General features: G+C 39.9%; 2 protein-coding genes across 4 annotated transcripts in view; one reads left to right on the plus strand and one right to left on the minus strand.

The window, feature by feature from the left end:
* The window catches only part of ADAT2 (adenosine deaminase tRNA specific 2), a 32,780-nt gene extending 24,418 nt beyond the window's left edge, over positions 1-8,362 (minus strand). Inside the window, exons 1-2 of one of the 3 annotated variants that reach the window (XM_043457289.1) lie at positions 8,129-8,263; positions 2,418-2,608 (exon numbers count right to left, since the gene is read on the minus strand). In XM_043457289.1, coding sequence (XP_043313224.1) covers positions 2,418-2,498 — 81 coding nt within the window. In that variant the 5' untranslated portion in view covers positions 2,499-2,608; positions 8,129-8,263. Of the gene's footprint in view, positions 1-2,417; positions 2,609-8,128 lie in introns of all 3 variants that reach the window. The other 2 variants (XM_043457288.1, XM_043457290.1) reach the window with 2 other exon arrangements.
* The window catches only part of PEX3 (peroxisomal biogenesis factor 3), a 34,290-nt gene continuing 17,912 nt past the window's right edge, over positions 8,357-24,734 (plus strand). The window contains exons 1-3 of the mRNA XM_043457284.1: positions 8,357-8,676; positions 17,583-17,714; positions 23,314-23,395. Coding sequence (XP_043313219.1) covers positions 8,604-8,676; positions 17,583-17,714; positions 23,314-23,395 — 287 coding nt within the window. The 5' untranslated portion in view covers positions 8,357-8,603. The remainder of the gene's footprint in view (positions 8,677-17,582; positions 17,715-23,313; positions 23,396-24,734) is intronic.

Genomic DNA, 24,734 nt, shown 5'->3' on the forward strand with positions numbered 1-24,734 from the left:
GGATGTTTCTGTACTAGATTTCTTTATGAATTTTCCTCAGACATGCAATAATCTTATACTAATACTAGGTGCCTGGAAAAAGCAACTATAATACATGATTTATTCCAGAAACCTTGCAAATTTTCTCCCTCTGACTCTCTGATGATATATTTATATACTCAATCTTTCTTTTTTTCATAAGTGTAAAGTAAGTATGTTCAAGGCAGAAAACTTGGGGGTAAAAAAAATTCACACATCAAAAAATAAAAACCACTCATAATCCCAACACTACAAAATATGACCACTGGTATTATTCTGTAACGGAAATTTTTCCGGTTTTTTCCTATACCTGTATATACATATTTGTAGCTTTCTGAAAAGCCAAATAGATTTACACTATATATACCGTTAGCAGTCTGCCTTTTTTCATCTAGAAACATATTATAAACATTTCCCTATGTTGAGTAATATTTTCGCAGCACATGATTCTTTTAAGGCTACATGGTGCTTCTCTGCATGAATATTTATGATTCTCTTAATTGGTCCCCTATTGTTCGACTAGCACATGTGGCTATTTTTCAAATTCCTCACTATTCTAAACAAATGGAGAACTTCCCTGTATATCTCCACTGATTCCTAGAAATAGCTATAAAATACAAGGGGTTCCTACAAAGTAATTTTTTTTTTTTTTAGAATGAAGCGTTCTCAACCATTCTTTTTTTTTTTAAGGCACACCAGAATTTTTTTTTTAATATGTATTTATTTGGCTGTGCCAGGTCTTATCTGCAGCACACAGGATGTTTAGCTATAGCACGTGGGATCTACTTCCATGTTGTTGCTGCTGTTGAGTCGCTAAGTCGTGTCTGACTCTTCCCAACCCCGTGGACTGCAGCACGCCAGGCTCCCCTGTCCTCCACTACCTCCTGGAGTTTGCTCAAATTCATGTCCACTGAGTCGGTGATGCCATCTAACCATCTCATGCTCTACCGATCCCTTCTCCTTTTGCCTTCAATTTTTCCCAGCATTAGGGTCTTTTCCAATGAGTCGGCCCTTTGCATCAGGTGGCCAAAGTATTGGAGCTTCAGCTTCAGCATCAGTCCTTCCAATGAATATTCGGAGTTGATTTCCTCTAGGATTGACTGGCTGGATCTCCTTGCTGTCCAAGCGACTCTCAAGAGTCTCCTCCAGCACCACAGTTTGAAAGCATCAACTCCTCGGTGCTCAGACTTCTTTATGATCCAACTCTCACATCCATATAGGACTACTGGAAAAACCATAGCTTTGACTATAGGGACGGTTGTCGTCAAAGTGATGTCTCTGCTTTTGAATACACTGTCTAGGTTTGTCATAGCTTTTCTTCCAAGGAGTAAGGGTCTTTTAATTTCATAGTTGCAGTCACTGTCCACAGTGATTTTGGAGCCCAGGAATATAAAATCGGTCAGTGCTTTCATTTTTTCCCCTTCTATTTATCATGAAGTGATGGGACTGGATGACACGGTCTCAGTTTTTTGAATGTTGAGTTTTAAGCTAGCTTTTTCACTCTCAACTTTCACCCTCATCATGAGGTTCTTTAATTCCTCTTCACTTTCTACCATTAGGCTGGTATCATCTGCACATCTGAGGTCGTTGAAATTTCTCCGGGCAATCTTGATTTCGGCTTGCGCTTCATCCAGTCCAGCATTTTACATGGTGTACTCTGCATATAGGACTTCCATGGTGGCTCAGACAGTAAAGCGTCTGCCCAGACCTGGGTTCAATTCCTGGGTTGGGAAGATCTCCTGAAGAAGGAAATGGCAACCCACTCCAGTATTCTTGCCTGGAAAATCCTATGGACGGAGGAGTATGGTAGGCTACAGTCCATGGGGTCGCAAAGAGTCGGACATGACTGAGCCATGTCACTAACTCTGCATAAGTTAAATAAGCAGAGTGATAATATACAGCCTTGTCATACCTCCTTTCCCAATTTTGAACCACTCAGTTGTTCCATGTCCAGTTCTAACTGTTGCTTCTTGACCTACTTACTAGTTCCCTGACCAGGGATCAAATCCAGCCCCCCGGCACTGGGAGCCAGATGTCCTAGCCACTGAACCACCAGGGAAGTCCCTACAATGTGGTTTTTTAAAAGTAAAACTAATAATAAAATTGGGCAAAAGAGAATATATCTAGGCAGTTCACAGAGGAAAAAAGGTCCAAATGTCTAATTAGGATTCCCAATGCATGGTCGTCAGGGGGAATGAAGTGAATAGGCAGAGGGGTCCCACAGAGTACAATGGGGAGCAGCGGGCAACCAGACACAGATCAGGATGAACTGGGGGTGAAGCCAGGTGTTTGGGCTCAAATCACATCTCTGTCCTTACCAGCTCCCTAACTGCGGGACGCTTACCTAACTCTAAACCTCGATGTCCACATCTGAAAATGAGGACAGTAATGATACACACCTGATATGCTTTCAAATGGTGGTGGTAGAAAAAACTCTTGTTCAGCAGTCCCTTGTTCAGCAAGGAGATCAAACCACTCATTTCTAAAGGAAATCAACTCTCAATATTCATTGAAAGGACTGTTGTGAAGCTGAAGCTCCAATCCTTTGGCCATCTGATGCAGAGTCGACTCACTGGAAAAGACCCTGATGCTGGAAAAGATTGAGGGCAGGAGAAGGGGATGATAGAGGATGAGATGGTTAGATAGCATCACTGACTCAATGGACATGAATTCGAGCAAACTCCAAGAGATAGTGGAGGGCAGAGGAGCCTGGCATGCTGCAGTCCATGGGGTCACAAAGAATTGGACATGACCTAGTGGTGACTGAATAATAACCACCATAGAGCAGGATGACTGTGGACCTTATACGTATGGCCAGTATGAAACACAGCCCATGGCAATGTGTCTGGGATGTAAGAGTGCGATGCTGTTATTTTTTTATTTGATTCTAAGCCTACACCCTTAGAATTATATGCTGTGATGATTAAAACAATGACCTTTATTATATGCTATCTCTCCAAAAGAAAACTGTCATGAAAAAGAGCAATTTTATAAAACAATAATAAAATATAGAGAACTTTTTAAAAAGTTTGATAACTTCACCAAAGAACAACAAGAAATGTAACACTGATATTACTTCTCACCTAAAACACTGCCAAATGTTCAGTCATGATAATTCCAGGGATGGTGGGAACAGGGGTAGGACAGAACATTCTCATACACTGGGGATGGATCTGGGACCATTTCAGACCAGTGCTATCCAACAGAACTGTCGATGGTAATGGAAACATCCTTTGATCTGTGCTGTCCAATATGGTTGCCACTCGCCATGTGTGGCTACTGAGCACTTGAAAAGCGGCTAACATAACTGAGGAACTGAATATTTAATTTCATCTTATTCATGAAATAACTAGCCACAAATGCTAGTGGCTACTACACGAGGCAGTATAGTTCTAGAAGGCAATCTAAAAACATCTAGATAAATGGCTTTAAAATACATACATCCTATGTCCCATGTTTGGTAATTCATTCCAGAGCAATAAAAGAACTATGCGATGGGGGTGAGAGGAAAATAAACCAAAATAAGAAATAATTATACCTAGGAAAAAAGGATACTTAAAATCATGAAGAGAATATGTAATTACATTTATATAAAAGTACATATGTCAATAAATTTACAAAAATAAATTTCTTATGACCATGAATTATCTATATAATCAGAAAAAGAAAACATTAAAATATTTTCATTTGGGAAAAAAAATAACATAAAGATATTAGTGGGTCAAAGGAAAAGCTCAGTTTTAAGGCTTTTTTATACGTATATAACAAAGTTGCCTTCTAGAAAAGATGCCCCAATTTCAGCAACCAACTAACCAACTCCTCACACACACATCCTTATCTACAACAAGCATTACAAGTTTTTGACCTTTACTAATTTAACAGCTGAAAAATTATGCTAAGTCGCTTCAGTCAGGCCTGACTGTGTAACCCTATGGACCATAGCTTGCCAGGATCCTCTGTCCACGTGATGCTCCAGGCAAGAATACTGAAAAATTATATCTCTTTTTTAATTTGAATGTAATCTATTATTAGTGAAACCACACATTTGTTAACTTGTTCATTATCTGTGTTTCTTTTAAAAATAGCATCTTTATTCATATCCTTTGACTTTTTCAACATTAGGGTGTATATCTCTTTGCCAAGCTTCTTTATATATCAAGGTTATATCAAACCTGTCCTTTTATTTATGTTGCAAATATTTTCCCTCTGTCCTTTGCTTTGTTACTTTGTATCTTACTTTTTTACTACGTAGAAATCTTCAACATTTATATAACTAAAACCGATTCATTCTTCTTTTATGTTTTCTGCCTTTCATCATATACTTTAAAGAATCCATCTCCATTCCAATTCCTCCAGGCCTTCGCCCAACAAACATTTAGCCCCTTGAATCGGTCACATAAATAAGTCTACTCTGTCCGGGTGCTGCAAGAATGCTAGTATCCATCTGTATGTCTTCTTTGGAGAAATGTCTGTTTAGTTCTTTGGCCCATTTTTTGATTGGGTCATTTATTTTTCTGGAATTGAGCTGCAGGAGTTGCTTGTATATTTTTGAGATTAATCCTTTGTCCGTTTCTTCATTTGCTATTATCCCAAAGAAGACATACAGATGGCTAACAAACACATGAAAAGGTGCTCAACATCACTCATTATTAGAGAAATGCAAATCAAAACCACAATGAGGTACCATTACACGCCAGTCAGGATGGCTGCTATCCAAAAGTCTACAAGCAATAAATGCTGGAGAGGGTGTGGAGAAAAGGGAACCCTCTTACACTGTTGGTGGGAATGCAAACTAGTACAGCCACTATGGAAAACAGTGTGGAGATTTCTTAAAAAACTGGAAATAGAACTGCCATATGACCCAGCAATCCCACTTCTGGGCATACACACTGAGGAAACCAGATCTGAAAGAGACACGTGCACCCCAATGTTCATCGCAGCACTGTTTATAATAGCCAGGACATGGAAGCAACCTAGATGCCCATCAGCAGATGAATGGATAAGGAAGCTGTGGTACATATACACCATGGAATATTACTCAGCCATTAAAAAGAATTCATTTGAACCAGTCCTAATGAGATGGATGAAACTGGAGCCCATTATACAGAGTGAAGTAAGCCAGAAAGATAAAGAACATTACAGCATACTAACACATATATATGGAATTTAGAAAGATGGTAACGATAACCCTATATGCAAAACAGAAAAAGAGACACAGAAATACAGAACAGACTTTTGAACTTTGTGGGAGAATGTGAGGGTGGGATATTTCAAAAGAACAGCATGTATACTATCTATGGTGAAACAGATCACCAGCCCAGGTGGGATGCATGAGACAAGTGCTCGGGCCTGGTGCACTGGGAAGACCCAGAGGAATCGGGTGGAGAGGGAGGTGGGAGGGGGGATCGGGATTGGGAAATACGTAAATCCATGGCTGATTCATATCAATGTATGACAAAACCCACTGGAAAAAAAAAAAAAAAGAATGCTAGTATCCTCCCTATTATTATATGTATACCGGACACCTCACTTTCAAATTCCTCAGAACACATTAGCTACCTCTAAAATCTGGTACTAGCTATGCTTCTGGTCTGATCGTAAACTCTTCTCAGAAGTACACAGGACACTTTCTATTACTTCAGCAAGCCTTCAAAGTAGTTTAAGATTTGAAGTTCCTTTAGTGGAGGTGGGGGGCGGGGGGGGATGGTTGGACAAAGTCCAAGATTTATCACAAGCATTCTTTTCCCTTTGTTTAAGACCTGGAAGAAACATGTGTGTGTGTGTGTGTGTGAGTCGCTCAGTCGTATCCAACTCTGCGACCCTGTGGACTGTAGCCCGCCAGGCTCCTCTGTCCGTGGGATTCTCCAGGCAAGAATTCTGGAGTGGAAAGAAACATATACTACTGGCCAAAAAGAAAAAAGTGCAAACTAAGGACCTCCTTGACCCTGTGTAGATAAACTAGGTAATCACACCCTTAGGAGTTTATAGTCCAATTGTGGCTCAGATGGTAAAGCGTCTGCCTGCAATGCAGAAGACCTGGGTTCAATCCCTGAGTAGGGATGATCCCCTGGACAAGGAAATGGCAACCCACTCCAGGACTCTTGCCTGGAAAATCCTATGGATGGAGGAGCCTAGTAGGCTACAGTCCATGGGATGGCAAAGAGTTGGACACGACTGAGCGACTTCACTATACTTTAAGAGACAAAAATGTCAAGGCCAGAGAGATCCTAGAGACTACCAGGAGTTCAACCATCCCATTCAATAGAGTAAGAGGCAATACTCTAGGGGGATAAAGTGACTTGCCCAAGGTCATATCAAATAGGTACACACTGCTACATTTAAAATGGTTAACCAACAAGGATCTATTGTATAGCACAGGGAACTCTGTTCAATGTTATGTGGAAGCCTGGATAAGAGGGAGTTTGGGGGAGAAAGGATACATATATTTTTTTGGCTAAGTTTCTTTGCTGTCCACCTAAACTACCAGGACATTCTTTTTTTTTTAAATAATGACATTCTTAATCGGTTATATTCCAATACAAAATTAAAAGTTTAATTTTTTTTAAAAGGTAGTAAAAAGACTCAAATGTTCAGTCCAGAAGTCTAGAGAATAGTGTAGAGGATACGAAAGGAGAGAAAGAAAAGACATGTCTGATACACAAAGGGGAAAAGTTCAATGGCTGAATAAACTTAGCTATTTCTAAAACCACTATTGAGTCCTCTATGGTAGGATCTCTCAAAATTCCATCTATGCAAGCTCCCCATAAATATTCTGAGGAGAGTTCCTGGAGCAAATGAAAATAAATGGAAGAGACCAAAACTTTTCAGCATTCCCACATCCCCTGACCTCCAGGTCTCTTATCCATAGAAAGATGTAAATGTAGCTTAATTTGAGACATTTCAACCTTCACGTGCATTTACTATCATCCTCACGACTTATGCCACCCAGCATATATTATTGAAATGATTTGGGGGAAGGAGAGAAATTTTGGTATCACAAGAAAACTCCTTTTTTCCAGCTGGAAGAATTTAGTAACATAAAACGAGTTCAGGAATTAATTATTTAAAGCATATTTCAACATTAAAGTATCAAACAAAAAGTTATGTGTCCTATAAGTTTAATAGGGAGAATAAATTTTGAAGTGGGCTGAAAGACTGCATCATGAAATCAAATCAGGTATGATGACCAGCATTTGTTTTTCCAAAATGGAATGAAAGAGAAATACCAGGAAAACTGTGCTTAGGAAGGTTAAGCATCATTTTGTAAAACTTTTGTCTCAATTATACCTATGTGTATACTGGGCGTTTACTGGAATGTAACACAAAATAAATTTTTTTTTTTTTTAAACTGTGAGTCACTTACAGTTTAAGGGATCGCTAGAGTCGGACCCGACTTAGCGACTAAACCACCACCACCACTTTCAAAAAAGTATGAGAAACAAGTTTTTTAAAATATGCATAAATGTGCGTGTATGATTTATATACCTATACATATACGCCAAATACACTTTTATCCCTATTAAAGAGTTCGCTGGCACACATAAGTACGGGTAAAGTTTGGGTTGTACACAAAGCTTATCAGAGCCCTCCTTAATCAGAGTCCTGAAGGGAGTGAGCGAAGAAAGTTAAAGGGCAAAGGTCAAGCGTACGGATGGACGAATGAATGAATGAATGGTGGAATCTGCTCAGGGGGCTGTTTTTATCCTGCTCTCTACCAGAAACATCCTCAGCCTCCTTCCTTCTCCTAGATAGGTTCAAGGGGTCATACAGACAAAATAATGGAAATTCGCGGATCTGCCAGTGTCCGCAGGAAAGAAAGGGACGCAGCACGCACGTGCCAGCAGCCCCGAATAGGGATGTTGACGCTTACTTCAAACCAGTGAAAAAGAAACAATTTCTGTATTTCCTCTCTTCCTTCCCTCACAGCCACTGTGAGAATGGACTAAAGAACATTTCAGGACAGTAAAAACCAGCTGTTTACCCAGAGATTGTGAGCACCATCGAGATTACTGAGACCCAGAAAGCACCCCGGGGACGTTTACTCAAATGTTCGGTCAGGATAAGCCGGGGAAAGTTCCGACCCCATGCGTCCACGCCCCGGCCCCCTCACCATTTGCATCGCCTGCTCCATCCACTTTTCGGTCTCCTCCGCAGACACCGAGTACGCGCCATCGGTAGCCGCCGTGGACCCCGCCTTCACCTCCATACTGCACCCGGTCCGCCTCGCTCAGCTACAGAGGCCGCGGGGAAATAGGAGCACAGGCCACGGAACGCGGCGGATGCGGGCTGTCGTTTCCGGGGGAATCGAATGGTGAGGCACTCGGGAGTGAATTCTGGACGGACCTGGGCGCCCCGGACCAGTGAGCTGCGGCAGCAACAGAAAAGGGCAACTGCTCTGCTCTAGTCCACGCCCCCTTCCCGCTCCGGTAACAGTGTCTGCGGAAAGTCGCCTTTGTGATTTCTGGAGAGCACCGAGCAGGACTCGGCCGTCCAGCCCGGTCGTCCGTGCCAGGCGACAAAAAAAGGGTTTCCTGGTGGACCATCATCCCTTCCCTCTAGACAGCCCGCACCCCGGGGGCCTGAAAATGCTTAGATCTACGTGGAATTTTCTGAAACGTCACAAAAAGAAATGCATCTTCCTGGGCACGGTCCTCGGAGGTGGGTGACAGCGTTCTTGGCAAGGCGCATTGGAAGAAGGGGGTGGGAGAGGGATGTCTGTCTTCTAAAATAGAGGCGGAGAAACCACAGCCCAGGATTCGATCAACCATGAGACGGGGTATGGGGTGACAAACTTCCAAGGCTCTTTAAAGAAAGAAAGTGAAGTCGCTCAGTCGTGTCCGATCCTTTGCGACCCCATGGACTGTTCCCTACCAGGCTCCTCCATCCATGGGGTTTTGCAGGCAAGAGTACTGGAGTGGGTTGCCATTTCCTTCTCCAAGGCTCTTTACATCTCTGCAGTTGTGAAATGTGTGCCCTTTGCCCTGGCACTGCCCCTTACTCTGTGTTTTTCGCCTTTTACTCACTGCCTTTGGGATAACCCACCTCAGTGTTTGGTGGGGGGTGGGGGGTTGTTTGCTCCTTGGGTTCTTTTCTCTCTTTCTTTTTTTTCCTCTTCTGTTTCAAGACACCGTTCTCTTACACATTTTTTTTTCTTATTGTCTTCTCTTGTTTTCCCGTGAGATTTGCCACTCCCAGTGCTTGATTTGGCGTTCATCCTTCGCAGAAGTTTCACAACATTCGAGGAGAGTAAACTAAAGCTTGCACTTCGAGTCTTGTTTAAAGTGAATTCGAATTTATTTTAAAACAGCACAGTTGTATTGAAGGACTGTGCTAGAAGGTATATGCTAGACAAAGAAACACAGATCAATATTTTAGCTCTGTTCCTGCTCTTTTAGAACACAAACTATGTAGTAAACTAGGTAGTAAGAAAGTAGTTGCAGGATGCTGGGCAAGCAGGATCTTCAAGACTGGGATGAATTCCCACCTAATTCACATAATTAAGTTACCCAGGCTGAGAGGAGATTTAGAAACAGATCAGATAACAATCTTGAGAGCCTTTTCCTCACAAGACAGTCATGTCCTAATGAGTGGAGATCTAAAGGAAAGAACAAAATGTCTTGGGTGATACAGGAGAAAGAAATGCAGGAATGTTAAGAAGGGATTTTTAGCATTTGGGTGTTTTGAGAAATATTGTCACTAACTACATACTTTGGTTACAGAAGTAGTAAGAAGCAAAAGCAAAAGTTTCCCAAAGAATTCGGCTGTTTTTCTCTTACTATTGATTCTATTTTATGGCTCCCAAACAATTTGAAATTGACAGTACTAGTAGCATCAGTGATTCAGCTCTATTGATTCTTGAAAATTTGAAACAGGCTTCTTGTTAATGAGGCAAGGAGAGTGTTTTCCTTTTGCCTGAGGTCTATCACAAATCAATAATGATCAAGTATAAATTTTATGGCATTTGAAAAATTCTTTACAGATAAAAATGTATTTTTCAGTGTTTTTATCCACTGATATCTAATGTATATTTAAACTGTGCTAAAACTACTGAGTCCACTTATTTGTAGAAGCTAATGATTTGTGTGTGATGGAAGAAGTAGAAATAGAATATTTTTGCCATGACTGAAGGTATCTTTAGAACCTAAGAAAAAATAGCATACTCCTTCAGATTTGTGGAACAACCTAATGGTGTATTAGAAATAATCAGAAGGGAAGCAAAAGAGTGCATTTAAGATACTTTTTTTTTTTTTTAATCTGTCAAGAGCTTTACAGGTACAGATTAAGAGGAAAGAGAAAGGCGAGTGAGGGTGGGGGGCGGGGGGGAAAGTTCAGAGGAACAGGAAAAGAAAGTAATCCTAGTATTTTATAGCAAAAAGGGATGTCAGTTTAAAAGGAAAAAAGAGTAGATGACCGTGACTGGCATTTCTTTGAGCCTCATAGTTTTTCTGCTTCAAGGGCTGGTTTTATAACATGGTACATATCAATTAATCTAATTTAAGAAACATTTATCCCTTGCCTTTAGTGTTGAAGGGCTTCCCTGGTAGCTCAGTCGGTAAAGATCTACCTCCGGGTTTGATCCCTGGGTTAGAAAGATACCCTGGAGAAGGAAATGGCAACCCACTCCAGTGTTCTTCCCTGGAGAATCCCATGGGCTGAGGAACCTGGCGGACTGCAGTCCATGGGGTTGCAAGAGTTGGACATGACTTACTGACTAAACCACTACCATAGTGTTGAAAGTAATATGATTGGAAATACAAGATTCACAGAGATTTTTTAATAGTAATAGCTACCATTTTGGGGGTGCCCAGAGGGCCCTATATGAAGTTCTGTTGAGTGGGGATGATGGCAGGATAGCTATTGTTATCTGCATTCAAAAACATGGGAACCAGACTGCTAAGAATTTAAGAAACTTGCCAAGGATCCCAGAGTTAGTAACAGGGAAGCTAGAACTCAAACCCCAATGTGTTAGATCCAGAGCACATTCTCTTTCTACACTGTGTCATTCTGTCTTCATGAACTTTATGGTCTGAGAGGAATGAAAACAAATGATTTAGTTTGTCCCAGCTGGTATAACAAGATATCACAGCCTGGTTGGCTTATAAATAACAGAAATTTATTTCTGACAGTTCTGGAGCCTGGAAGTCTAAGACCAGGGAGCAAACGTGGCTTGGTGAGGGCCTGCTCCTGAGTTAGATCCTCACATGGCAGAAGGGCCTAGGGATCTCAGTGAAGTCCCTTTAATAAGAACATTAATCTCATTCTTGAGGGCTACACACCCAAGCCCTAAGCACTTCCCAAAGACTCCATCCTCTCAACACTAGGGAATAGGGCCTTAGAATTTCCACAGATGAATGTAGAGGAGATAGAAACATTCAAGCCATAGCAACAAGTATGCAAAACAGTAAGAGCTGAAAAAATTATATCAAACTGGCAAATAGCATGTGCAGTTGGGGAAAAAAAAATTAGGAAAAGGCTTCATGGAAGAAGTGGCACATTTTGATAGACTTGCAAATTAGGTAAGATATCAACATTCCTGCACAAGAAGCTTGTCCATCCAATGGTGGGGGAAAACAAACTCAATAAAAACTGAGTTATGGGCCTTCTTAAGTAGGAATTTGGATGACTAACTGCTTTAGAGAAAGTCGTACAATTTGATCAGTTTTAAGACTAGAGCAGTGCTTCTCAAACTTTTTGGCCTGAGGTCTCCTTTACACTTTTAAAAATTAAGGACTCTAAAGAGCTGTATAAAATGTATGTCTAATAATAATTGTTTCCATATTAAAAATTTAAAACCAGAGTATTTTTGAAATAGTAATTATTTTAAAATGACAATAGTAAATCTGTCACATATTAACATAAATATTATTTTCAGAAAACAAGTGAGAAAAGTTGCATTGTTTTGCATTTTTACAGTTCTCTTTACTGTCTGGTTTATAGCTCTGTCCACATTTAGTCAGCTGCAATACGCACTTGTCCTGTAGTCTTCAGAAAACGCCACTGTACACTCACTCATATGAGAAGGAGAGTGAAAAAGGCAAAGAGCATTTGTGTTATTACAGAAATAATTTTTACTCACAGATGCCCTAAAAGGTTATTGTACATCTGCAGCAGTGCCCAAGCCACACTTTGAAAACCTCTGTGCTAGGGGACTCAGACAATAAAGAATTCACCTGCAGTGCAGGAGACACAGATTTGATTTCTGGATTGGGAAGATGCCCTGGAGAAGGAAATGGCAACCCACCCCAGTATTCTTGCCTGGAAATCCCATAGATAGAGGAGCTTGGTGGGCTACAGTCCATGGGAACCCAAAGAGTCAGACACGCCTGAGCGAATAACACTTTCTCTTTTTTCTCTTTAATGCTAGCGAAAGTGTTGCAGAGAACAACCAAATTCATATGTATTCACTTGCTGATTTATAAAAATATCAAAGCGTTGATTTGTAATTTATATCTTAATCCCTGTAATCTCTTGGTCTCTTTAGTTTTTCATTTATTCATCCATTCATTCAACAAACATTTGAATGAGAGTGACTAGTCTCCCTGTTTTCAACTCAGGTGACAGAAATAAGACTCAATTTTTGACTTTGAGGAACTCATGGTGCGTCCAGAAAGCAGAAGTGGAAATAAACAAAAGTAGTGCAGTCATAGTATCAGAGTTCCATGGTAGAGGAGTGTCTGGGAGCATAGAGAGAGAGTCATGTTCAGCAAGCCCCACTGAAGAATCAGCTGGAGTCACAGCTACAAAGGAGAAGGGAACACGGGAAAGGGGATGTTCAGCAGCAAATATGTATTGAGCATCAATTGTGTACCAATGTTATATATTGGGGTGTTGTTATATAAGACAAAACATTTGGGGATGTTTTCAAGGAACTTCCTTATAAGTAATTCTGATGTAAGTGGAACAGGGAACCACATTAAGAAATGATGGCAGGGTGTTGAAGAATTCTAAACATGGGAATTGAATAGTCAGATTTAACTTTTAGCAAATCACTTTGCCTATAAAACCTGGGTTGAAAAGGTGAGAGACCAGAAACAAAAGAGTAGAATTAGGAAACTGTTAAACCAGTTCAAGAGCATTAATGATTGGGTCTGAATGAAAATAATGGTACAAGGGTGGACTAAAGTGGCAAAATTTAGAAACTATTTCTGAGAAGAATCAATAGCAGGATTTGGTGGTCTTTTGGATGGGAGTAAAGTTAAAAGATTATTTGCAAACTCTTACAGAAATTATTAACCTAATAAAATAGTTATATTGCAGAATTTTCATCCATGAAGACACTAAGCAATGATTTTAGAAAACCAAGTTTATGATATAGAAGGGCTTCCCTTGTGACTCAGCTGGTAAAGAATCTGCCTGCAATGCGGGAGACCTGGGTTCAATCCCTGGGTTAGGAAGATCCCCTGGAGAAGGGAAAGGCTACCCACTCCAGTATTCTTGTCTGGCGAATTCCATGGACTGTATAGTCCACAGGATCACAAAGAGTCAGACACAACTGAGAGACTTTCACTTCACTTCATGATATAGAAAGACTAGAAGACATTTTGCTTTGCCATCCATGTTCTGAAAGGAAACCTCCAAACATTTTACATTTATTTTTTGAGATATTTAATGACTTCTCATTATTTATAACTAAGTCATAACTAAAGAAGAAATTTTAAAGCTCCTATAATCCCAACCTTTCATTTTTATGAAGAAATTTAAACCCAGAAAGATGGCACATGCTTAAAAGTTTCCTACCTAGTTGATGCCTCAGCTATCAGTGTCTGTTCTCTTTCAGACCAGAATTCGAGCAGCAAGTCAGGTATATAGATCCTGAGCTGCATATTTTAGGCAATGAATTCTCTGCCTTCATTCTTATTTCCCTAGGGAGACAAATCTGACCAAAAAACCCCAGAATTTATGGATTTTGAGAATGAGAAGCTGGATAAACTAGTCCTTGTGTAGAAACTTACTTTAATGCTAATTCAAGGAAAAGAATGGATTATGGAATTTTACCCTAACACCGTGTGCTAGTTTGCCAGGGCTGCCATAACAGAGTGTACCACATACTGAGTGGCTTAAGCAAGAGAAACTTACTGCCTCACAGCTCTGGAGGCCAGAGTTTAGTCCATCTAAGGGCTGTGAGAGAAGGCTCTGTCTCAGGCCCGTCTCCTTGGCTCATAGATAACTCTCTCCCCGCTGTGCCTTCATGCCATTGCCCCTCTACACGCGTCTGTCCAGACTTCCCCCTTTTATAAGAACACCAGTCATGCTGGATCAGGCCCATCTAATGACCTTCTCACTTGATTATCGCTACAAAGACCCTATCTCCAAATAGTGTCATTTCCTGAAATACTGGGGCTTCAACGTGTTAATTTGGGGTAGGACACTCTTCAATCCATAATAACTCATTCTTTTATCTTTAGTAATCATATACTACAGTTACCAAATAGACAGTACAGTTAGCTGAACTTGAACAATACAGGTTTGAACTGTGCTAGACTTTTTATAGGGAGCTTCCCTGGTGACTCAGCAGTAAAGAATCCTCCTGCAATGCAGGAGACGCAGGTTCAGTCCTTGGGTCGGAAAGGTCCCCTGGAGAAGGAAATGGCAACCCACTGTGGTATTCTTGCTGGAAAAATACCATGGACAGAGGAGCCTGGTGGGCTACGGTCCGTGGGGTCGCAAAGTGTCAAACACAGCTGAAGTGAGTGAACATGCATGCACGCAGGCAGGACACTTACATGCAGACTTTTTTCAGTAAATACTAGCATCCAGGTCCCATCCCTTCATGGCAAATAGATGGGGAAACAGTGGAAACGGTGGCTGACTTTATTTTTCTGGGCTCCAAAACCACTGCAGATGGTGACTGCAGCCATGAAATTAAAAGACGCTTACTCCTTGGAAGAAAGATTATGACCAACCTAGACAGCATATTAAAAAGCAGAGACATTACTTTGTCAACAAAGGTCCATCTAGTCAAGGCTGTGGTTTTTTCAGTGGTCACATATGGATATGAGAATTGGACTATAAAGAAAGCTGAGTGCAGAAGAATTGATGCTTTTGAACTGTGGTGTTGGAGAAGACTGTTGAGAGTCCCTTGGACTGCAAGGAGATCCAACCAGTCCATCCTAAAGGAGATCAGTCCTGGGTGTTCATTGGAAGGACTGAGGCTGACGCTGAAACTCCAATACTTTGGCCACCTGATGTGAAGAACTGACTCATTGGAAAAGACCCTGATGCTGGGAGGGATTGAGGGCAGGAGGAGAAGGGGACGACAGAGGATGAGATGGTTGGATGGCATCACTGACGCCATGGACATGGTTTTGGGTGGACTCCGGGAGTTGGTCACGGACAGGGAGGCCTGGCGTGCTGCGGTTCACGGGGTCGCAAAGAGTCGGACACGAGTGAGCAGCTGATCTGGGCTGAAGTGCAGCACTGCAGATCCTCAGCTGGTTGAATCCAAGGGCGCAGAACTGCAGTGGGCCCACTGTAAAGTTGCATGCAGATTTTCTACTTCTGGAGGGAGTGTTCTGCACCCCTAATGCTGGAGATGTTGAAAGGTCAACTGTAGTACCTAAAGGACTTTTAACAGACACTCTTGAAATTTTAATGAAAGCAGTGGACCTTCTGCTCAGGAAAGCACATAGACCAATCAAATTTATTGTTACTCCAGAAAATTCTTAACTATTCAAGTTGTGTCATTGCAACATTTCATTTTACACTATTATTGTTTGAGGAATAATAATCATTTTGCACAAAATTTTTAGCCATCAGGCAAATAAAAGCAATTCACTGAGAAGTTGTTATGTAAGAGTTGCCTGTCAAAGAGTTACTTTGTGAAACATAAATCAGTTTTTTCATTCTGTTAGTACTAGGGCACTGTCCTCAGTTTATTGAGGCTGGATTATGAGAAGGGTAGCTCTGGAGCCATTTATGTGAATTTTTATTTATTCTTTACAGATGAGTATAATACATTTATTTGCATACAAACAAAAGCAATCACACTTTGTTTCTAATTATTTGTAGCACATACTCTTTCACTGACCTATGACTTCTAAGACATATAACATATCAGTTCATCTGTATTGCTTACGTTAGTGAAAAGAATTCAGGATATGTATTCACTTTGATGTTCCTAGAGGACTATCTCTTCCCCACTGATGACAAACAGATCAAATCCATTTATTGAGCTCACATACAATCCTCATGTTCTTCTTGTCCTAGTGAAGGCTACAGACAATTGGAGGTAGGTGAGGATTAGTTACTTCCTGCAACCTTGTTGCCAAGTTATTATGAAACAAACTTGGCACATGTTAAAACATCTGTTAGCAAGCATAGATTAAAACAGTATCATTACTTGTTCTGTAAGTTCATTGAAATTCCAGTGTCCTTTCTTGGTGCAGCAGCAGAACCACAGGTAAAAGATTTACTGGAAGCAAATGCAACAATATTCTCGATGTAGGATTCTGTTGGCCTTTTGGTTAACTCTCTTGCCTAAGAATCCTTTGAACTATCCCTAAAAGGTGAAGGACTTGCTAGGTTAGTGTGTTCTTGTTCAAATGAATATTACTAAAATGTTTTAGCTAACCCAGTATCTTAAACATTTAATCTGTAAAAAGCCATTTCTGATATTTATTCTGCTTGATAAAAGTTAAAGTACTTACACCTTGAAATGTGGCTTTTGACCAAATGCTAACTAACCATGCCAGTGTTCACTTTACCAGCCAGGACAATTGATTGCCCACAGGGTATGACTAAAATGTGCCCATTTATGTCTCACTGTCTATACTAAAATGTGTTAAATTACAGGCACACGACCCCACCTATATTTTTATACTATTATAAGTTAGGAATTTCTGTACCCTCTTCCCCCTCCCTTTTCTACATAAGTCTAGTTTTCCATGTCTGCCTGACTACCTACCTTTCTTTTAGTCTTCCTTTTACATTTTTTATTATATTTTTAAAAATACTGTATTTTGATTGAAGAAAATATGGAAACCATAGAGAAGCAAGCAGAAGGAAAAAAATCACCCACTATCCCACTCATCAGCAGTGATCATTGTTTAATATATGTTAGAAATTAAAATCTATCTGTTACATATATGTCTACTTACATTAAAAAGCAAAACTTTCAGGATCTTATTTTATTATCTAACAATATAACATGGATATTTCCTTGAGTCATGAACTATTTAGCAATGTGGTTTTTAATAGCTATACGATTTCATTGTATGGCTAGGCCATAATGTATTTAAACAGTTCCCTTTTGTGGGACACTTAGAATATCTCCAGTTCACTATTAAAGGGATCGCCTGACTTTGTAGGCTTAATTCCTTTCTGTTTATTCAGACTTCATCCTTATGTACCCATCTGCCACTGACTTTTAAAATGCCAATCTCCTTTTCTTTAGGTTGCAATTCTTATATAATTCTTTAATTTAGGTTTTTAAAAGTTGTGATTTTTAGCTTTTCACTAATATAAGCCCTGTATTTGGAAAACTTGGGTTAAAAATACTGTTTGGAATTTTTAATACTCTAATAAACTGGATTAGTATACTAACTTGTTTTTGAAAATAATTTTAGGAGTATATATCCTGGGGAAATATGGACAGAAGAAAATCAGAGAAATACAAGAAAGGGAGGCTGCAGAATACATTGCCCAAGCGCGACGACAGTATCATTTTGAAAGTAACCAGAGGACTTGCAACATGACAGGTGAGACAGAGAAATATTTATACACATATGAAGTTGCTTGATGATTTATATTAATATACATATCTCCAGGAGCAAAGTTAGAGGAAGAGGCAAAAATGACAAATCTAGCAAGTGATTACATGATTTAACTGAAACACATCATTTAATGTGGATTTTAAAATCAATGTAAATTAATAAGGCAACATAACTGCTAGTTTATTCATTTTCTTTATTCATCCAGCAAATACTCAGGACTGGAGAAGCATAAGGTAAGCAGTTGAAGAAAAAAAAAAGACCTGACATTCAGAGTTTATGTGCTAGTGGGAGAAAATAAAGATAAACACCAGGTAAATAGCTTTAAGCAGTGATAACTGTTGATAAGGAGAATGAGGCGTATGAGAGGTGGGGATGCTGTTTAAGGTCAGGCAACCAATAGAATCAGGCCTCTGCCTCTGAGGAGAAATTCAGTGGGACAATGGAGAGAGCCCTGCAGAATGCCTGAGGGGGAAACACGCCTGGCTGTTCCCATATTTGAGAAACAGCAGAAAGGCTATGTGGCTGGAGGAGCATGAGCAATGGAAGAAGTGTGATAGGAGATAAGGTTGCAGGAGTGCCCTGATGCCCTCTGGCCATGTGGGCCATGGTAAAGAGTCCTAAGTTTCTTACACTTACAGAGGCATCTGCAGAACTGTCCGTCTAGCACAGTAGTATACATTCAACCAGTGTGGATCAGTGGTAATAATTTAATCTCCAGAGCTAGAAACCTTCTGGAAGGATGCTGTAACAAAATCAGCTGCCCCTATTTGAGGAAGGCAAGGTGTTGTGATAAATTTTTCTTAACTCCTTGAAGAATTAGTCCTCAAATTCTTGTCAAACTTGATTTTCTTTTTCTGCTGTTTGAAGTTTAATCCTTTTCTTCCTTTTCTTTCAAGAACAACTAATTAAGAAAAAATTTATAAAGGTAGGTTCTTTTTGTTCTAACAAAAGTAAAATTTAAAAGTAGAATTTTTTTTTTCAAGGTTGGAAGAACTTTATTTTTAGTTTAGTCTCACTTGACAGATAAAGAGATTGGAATGAAGAAGGTTAAGAGACACATTTAGTTGTGGCCATAGAATGGTTTTTAATGTTTGAAATAATAATGCTTCAGTCTGTAGAGAAGAAATTAATCATAAATGCTATATAAAATGGCAACTCAGATAAGAAGTAAGTGAGAGCACAGGTTCGAGGTGGAGGCAGTTCTGGTTCCATCCCTGGGTTTGCTTGTGATGTCTGTGTGTCTTTAGGCAAATCTAACTGTAGTTCTTTCTCTATAAAATGATCGTCATAAAACCCACTTCATAAATATTTTATGAGGAAGCGATGAGATAATTTATATAAAGTGCTTGATATGTAATAAATGCTCAGTAACGAACAACTTTTTTAAAATTACATGTTTCTTTGAATCAGTATTTAGCTTTCAACATAGTGGTGCTCCCAAGGGCATTTTAATGAATTTTTAGAGAATAAGAATGGTCCGTTTTTCCTTTCCTTTTTTTAAGGAAAAAGCATCTCATCTCTTGAATGAGAGATTCTTTATTTTTTTTTTTTAATTTTTATTTTATTTTCGGCTGTACTGGGTCTTTGTTATGGCCTGTGGGCTTAGTTGCCCCGTGGCATGTGGGATCCTAGCTCCCCGACCAGGGATCAAACCCATACCCCCTGCAATGGAAGGCGAAGTCTTAACCACTGGACCACCAGGGATGTCCCTGAGAGATTCTTTAAATTCTGTAGTGTTTTACAATTTTCAGAAGTTTCACACACATAATTTCTTTTTTTTTCCGTTTATTTTTATTAGTTGGAGGCTAATTACTTTACAATATTGTAGTGGTTTTTGCCATACATTGACATGAATCAGCCATGGATTTACATGTGTTCCCCATCCCGATCCCCCCTCCCACCTCCCTCCCCATCCCATCCCTCTGGGTCTTCCCAGTGCACCAGCCCTGAGCACTTGTCTTATGCATCCAACCTGGGCTGGTGATCTGTTTCACACTTGATAATATACATGTTTCAATGCTATTCTCTCAGATCATCCCACCCTCACTTCTCCCATAGAAAAGTCTGTTCTGTACATCTGTGTCTCTTTTTCTGTCTTGCATATAGGGTTATCGTTACCATCTTTCTAAATTCCATATATATGTGTTAGTATACTGTATTGGTGTTTATCTTTCTGGCTTACTTCACTCTGTATAATGGGCTCCAGTTTCATACATCTCATTAGAACTGATTCAAATGTATTCTTTTTAATGGCTGAGTAATATTCCGTGGTGTATATGTACCACAGCTTCCTTATCCATTCGTCTGCTGATGGGCATCTAGGTTGCTTCCATGTCCTGGCTATTATAAACAGTGCTGCGATGAACATTGGGGTACACGCGTCTCTTTCAGACCTGGTTTCCTGGGTCACACACGTAATTTCATATAATCCCATAATAACCCTCCCCTTTCCACCCCCCTCCACTGTTATAATATCCCTCCTGCTCTTCCCTCTCTCCCCTGGTAATGACTAATTTAAGAATAGTTCATTTCTAGTTATTACTCCAATTTTTAAAAACTGGAAAAAGCTAACTTCTGGGGTCTGAAAATTCACCTCAGTTTGACACGGACCCTTGTGTCAGTTTAAGTGCTCTGAGAAGCACAGCTCAGATGCAGTTAGCTGTACAGCAGACTGACCGGGAGGACACCCCGCAGAATAAGGCAGGGAGCAGAGCTCCCCAGGAGCGCCTTCAGCCCGCGGTGCAGCTGTGACGCTGTGACTAGAAGGGGCAAAGGAAGGAGGGTCGGGTGAGAGAGACTCTGACTACAGCCCGGTTCTCGGAAATCTTGGCAGGCCAATCAGGAGTCCTGGATCCTAAGAGCTCTGGTAGAGGAGTCCCTCAGAAGTGGGCCTGCTTTTGTGTCCTCACTAAGGAACTGTCCCCTGGGAGCAGTGGAGACCCCGAGACGTGGCAGCTAGAGCTGTCAGTCACTTATGGCTCCTCCCAGCAGAAAGTGTGTGGATAGCACATTTCCGTGACCATCACACCCCTCAGATGAATAAATAGCTGATACAAGGCAGCTAAAGCTAAAATATGGTGCTAAAAGCCAAAATAGAGCTTCACTGAAAAAATTTCCAAATTAGCTTTCTGGTATATATTGATAATGGGATTACAAATCGTATAATTAAATTTCTATTCTTTTGAGTAAGAGGTAATGACCATACTAGAAAAAGTTAGTGCTTTTAGGTAAATATAATTAGTTTTTTAACATAAGAAGTTGGTCCTAGTTTGAAAGATAGCATCTAGTGGAATGCCTCTGTGCCCTGCCCATTGACTTTATCATGTTCATGATCTTTATTAAAGATTTGGAAAGAGTGCCCATTAAATTTACACATGACACAATGCTTGGATGTGTAACTGACACTACAAATGAAGTTTTGGAATACAGAATAGTCTAGTCCCATTTAAGTGATAGACTGGGATAAAAGAATTGTTCTGCATTAAAAGTGAATTGTACTGAGTCAGGATTATCCAAACTTGCTTAGAAGCAGGATGTATGAGAAGAGACTGGGAATTCTAGGTGAGCATACGCTTATTATGAACAGAGTAGGATATGACTTCTGGAAATATTAATTTAATCTTAGACTGCAGTAGTAAAGTCTGTGGTTCAACTAAAAGGTAGTTACAACATGCTCTGTGGTAGTCAGAGCACAAGTCCATTTCTGCCTCTCACATGTTAAGAAGATACAAACTGGAATGTGTCAGAAGAAGCCAAATAAGTTTAATATTAAAAAGGGCTAAAAAAAAAAAAAAAAAAGGGCTAACAGTTACTGAGCACTTCCACGTGTAAAGAAGCAGTGTTCTAAATGCCTTTTGTCCTTAACCCTTACACAGTCCTGTAAGGTAGATCCACGGTCTCCCTCAGTTTACAGATGAGGAAACTGAGGCATGGGGTTAAATGATTTGCTCAAGGTCACACAGATTCAAGGTGGGTGAAGGCTTGTCCTGTGACTTGTGGTTGCACTAGGGGTGTTTATCATGGAGGCAGATGCCTAGAACAAGACATGAAAGCTGTATTCAACTCAATACAGAAACATATTTGTTCAGTGTTAGTACAGATGGCTGAAAGAGAAGAATAGCCTTGTCTTCAGTTGAATATGCTGAAGTGGAAAGTCAGGAGCTCTTATCTCTCCTGAGATAAGAGAATTACTAAAGAGATTTCTCTTAAATCATGTCATCATACCACATAATCTTTAAAGTTCCTTACTAACCACATTTCCTAAATGTAAGACTCTAGCACTGCTCTTTGTTGGTAGGATAAAATATCATGTTTAGGCTAGATATATATATACCATGGACACTAAGAATCCACATTTTACATTGACTCTGAGCTCCTGCTATCGCTAGTGGTCTCAGCAACTTAGGTGATTTAATCATGTGCCTTGAGGACATATGCTGAAGCAACACAGTGCAGTGCTGAGGTAAAGGATTAGAGTAGGTCAGAAGCTGAACTTCTATAGAAAAAAAAAATTAACATGGATTTTATAGTTAATGTCCTGCCTAGTCAAGAAGTAAAAATCATACCCTACAGTTTTCCCTTTTAGAATACGGCACTTGTAATCTCTGATATTTTTTCATATTGTTATCATTGCTTCTTTAGTGTTAGACATTCACTTTAAATGTATGTGTTTACACTTCTACAACATTTCTTATACCATGCATAGAGCCATAAAGTAACTTTCACAAATTACATGCAGTCTCTTTTCATTGAGTATTACATCTTATTTTATCTTCATGTTGGTATTCAGAGTTATAGGCAGTAGCCATTGTCAACCAAAACTACAGCTCAGCAGTTCTTAGTTTCTGTTGATAGCCTGATGCACTTTTGTCTAGGTTATAACAAATGCCTGTGCTTTGTGGTGGTGGTTGGTGGTTTAGTCGCTAAGTCATGTCCAACTCTTGTGACCCCATGGACTGTAGCCCGCCAGTCTCCTCTGTCCATGGGATTTTCCAGGCAAGAATGCTGGAGTGGGTTGCCATTGCCTTCTCCAGGGGATCTTCCTGACCCAGGGATCGAACTCAGGTATCCTGCATTGCAAGCTCTCTCCTGCACTGCAGGCAGATTCTTTACCAACTGAGCCACCAGGGAAGCCCATTGCTGTGTAGTAACTTTAATAACTAAATGTTTTCTAAAATTATAAATAAAATGTGAAGCAAAAGGATTAGCTAAAGATAAAATATCATTTTATTAAACCAGAAATAAACATTTTTTTTAAAAGATCTGCAAAAATAAAGAATTATCCATAGTCCATAGGTCAAAGACCAACACTGTTAAGATTTGGAAATTCTTTCCATTTTTTTTTCTGTATGTACTTGTGATCATAATAGGTATATGCATAATTTTGCTTCATGTGAGCAGGTAGGTGATTTATTAGTGTGTAACTAGTTTTTATTATTAAAAATTTATTTGAAAGCTCCAGCCTTCACCTTCCCTCCTGACACTCATTATTTGCTAGCTCTGTCATGGAGCCCAAAACAATGCATTTCTCGGGGAAGGCAGTCCTGTCACTCATGAACTTTCTCATTTTCTGTTTGTATTACAGTGCTGTCCATGCTCCCAACACTGAGAGAGGCCTTGATGCAGCAGCTCAACTCTGAGAGCCTTACAGCTCTGCTGAAAACCAGGTAAACGCAAGTTACAGCAATTCTCATTTATGCAGCATGCTGAGAGTTTATAGACTGTACCTGAAATACTTTTCAAAAGTCTTTAATTTCCTTATTTTTCTGTCTAATTAAAGCTTAGGATAAATAGGCACATTTAGAAAAAATATTTACTAACAATATCATTGAATTCATATTTTGTCTATTTGTTTATGCTCTGCCTTGATGTGCAAAGTATCCAGGGTGACGGTATTTGTATGTATCTAGTTTTCACGTGAAGAGGTCTTCTGTCACTTTGATACTTATTCAGAAATATAATTTTGAGTACTTACTGAATGTGTTGCTGAACCAGATATTGTGAAGCTGCCAATTACATTAAATATTGTGTCTCTTAAAGAGTTTATGGTGTAATAGATACAGCATGTGAACATGCATTTTAAATAAATTAGGCATATGAGCTTACATCTTATATGATTAGTAAGATGAAGTAAAAATAAAACATGAACATATGATAATGATTTATCATACCGTGACAGTGTACTGTGTACACTTTCACACAGAGGCCCTTATATATGGAGCATAATGTGTATTATTTTTGTTTAGTTGCTAACTTGTATCTGGCTCTTTTGCAACCACATGACGGCAGTCCACCAGGCTCCGGTCTATGGGACTTCCCGGGCAAGAATCCTGGAGCAGGTTGCCATTTCCTTCTCCATGAATCTTCCCGATCCAGGGATCACAGCCACGTCTCCTGCATTGGCAGACATTACCACTGAGCCACCTGGGAAGCCCGTAGTGTGTATTGGAATACTGTAATTTAGTGTGATGCTGTGTTAATTTAAAGAGATTTCCAGAAGGAAATGCTTCTTCTTTTAATGGACAAGAAGAGGGTAGGGGCGAGGAGTGGAGAAAGGTTTCACTGAAGGTATTTTAATCATTGGGGCCTTAGCAAAAAATATTCACCTGCCTTGTAACCATCCTTCAGTAGGCAGGGGATAGAAAGTGCTCTTTCTGGGGTGTCTCTCTGTGCCGGGCCCGGTGCTGGATACATTACTCCCAGTTAATTTCTGCAATATCCTTGTGAGGCAGATAGTATCTATCATCTGCACTTTGCAAATAGGAATTTAGTGTTCAGGCAGATGATACAGCAAGCTGGAAAGGTCCTTTGAAAACATTTTCTATAATCAAGTCATACTTTCCAAAATAACAATGGATTTGTGTACTCGGGTACACAAATGGATTTGTATACAATAGATTTGTATAGTGTTTTTGGAGAGTGTAAATTGTAATTTTTTAATTGGAAAACATACACAGCTTAGAATGGATTTAAGGCAAATTATGCCATAAGCAGTTTTTAAAGGGT

The sequence above is a fragment of the Cervus canadensis genome, chromosome 33 (genome assembly GCF_019320065.1).
Source record: "Cervus canadensis isolate Bull #8, Minnesota chromosome 33, ASM1932006v1, whole genome shotgun sequence".
Taxonomy (NCBI): Eukaryota; Metazoa; Chordata; class Mammalia; order Artiodactyla; family Cervidae; genus Cervus; species Cervus canadensis.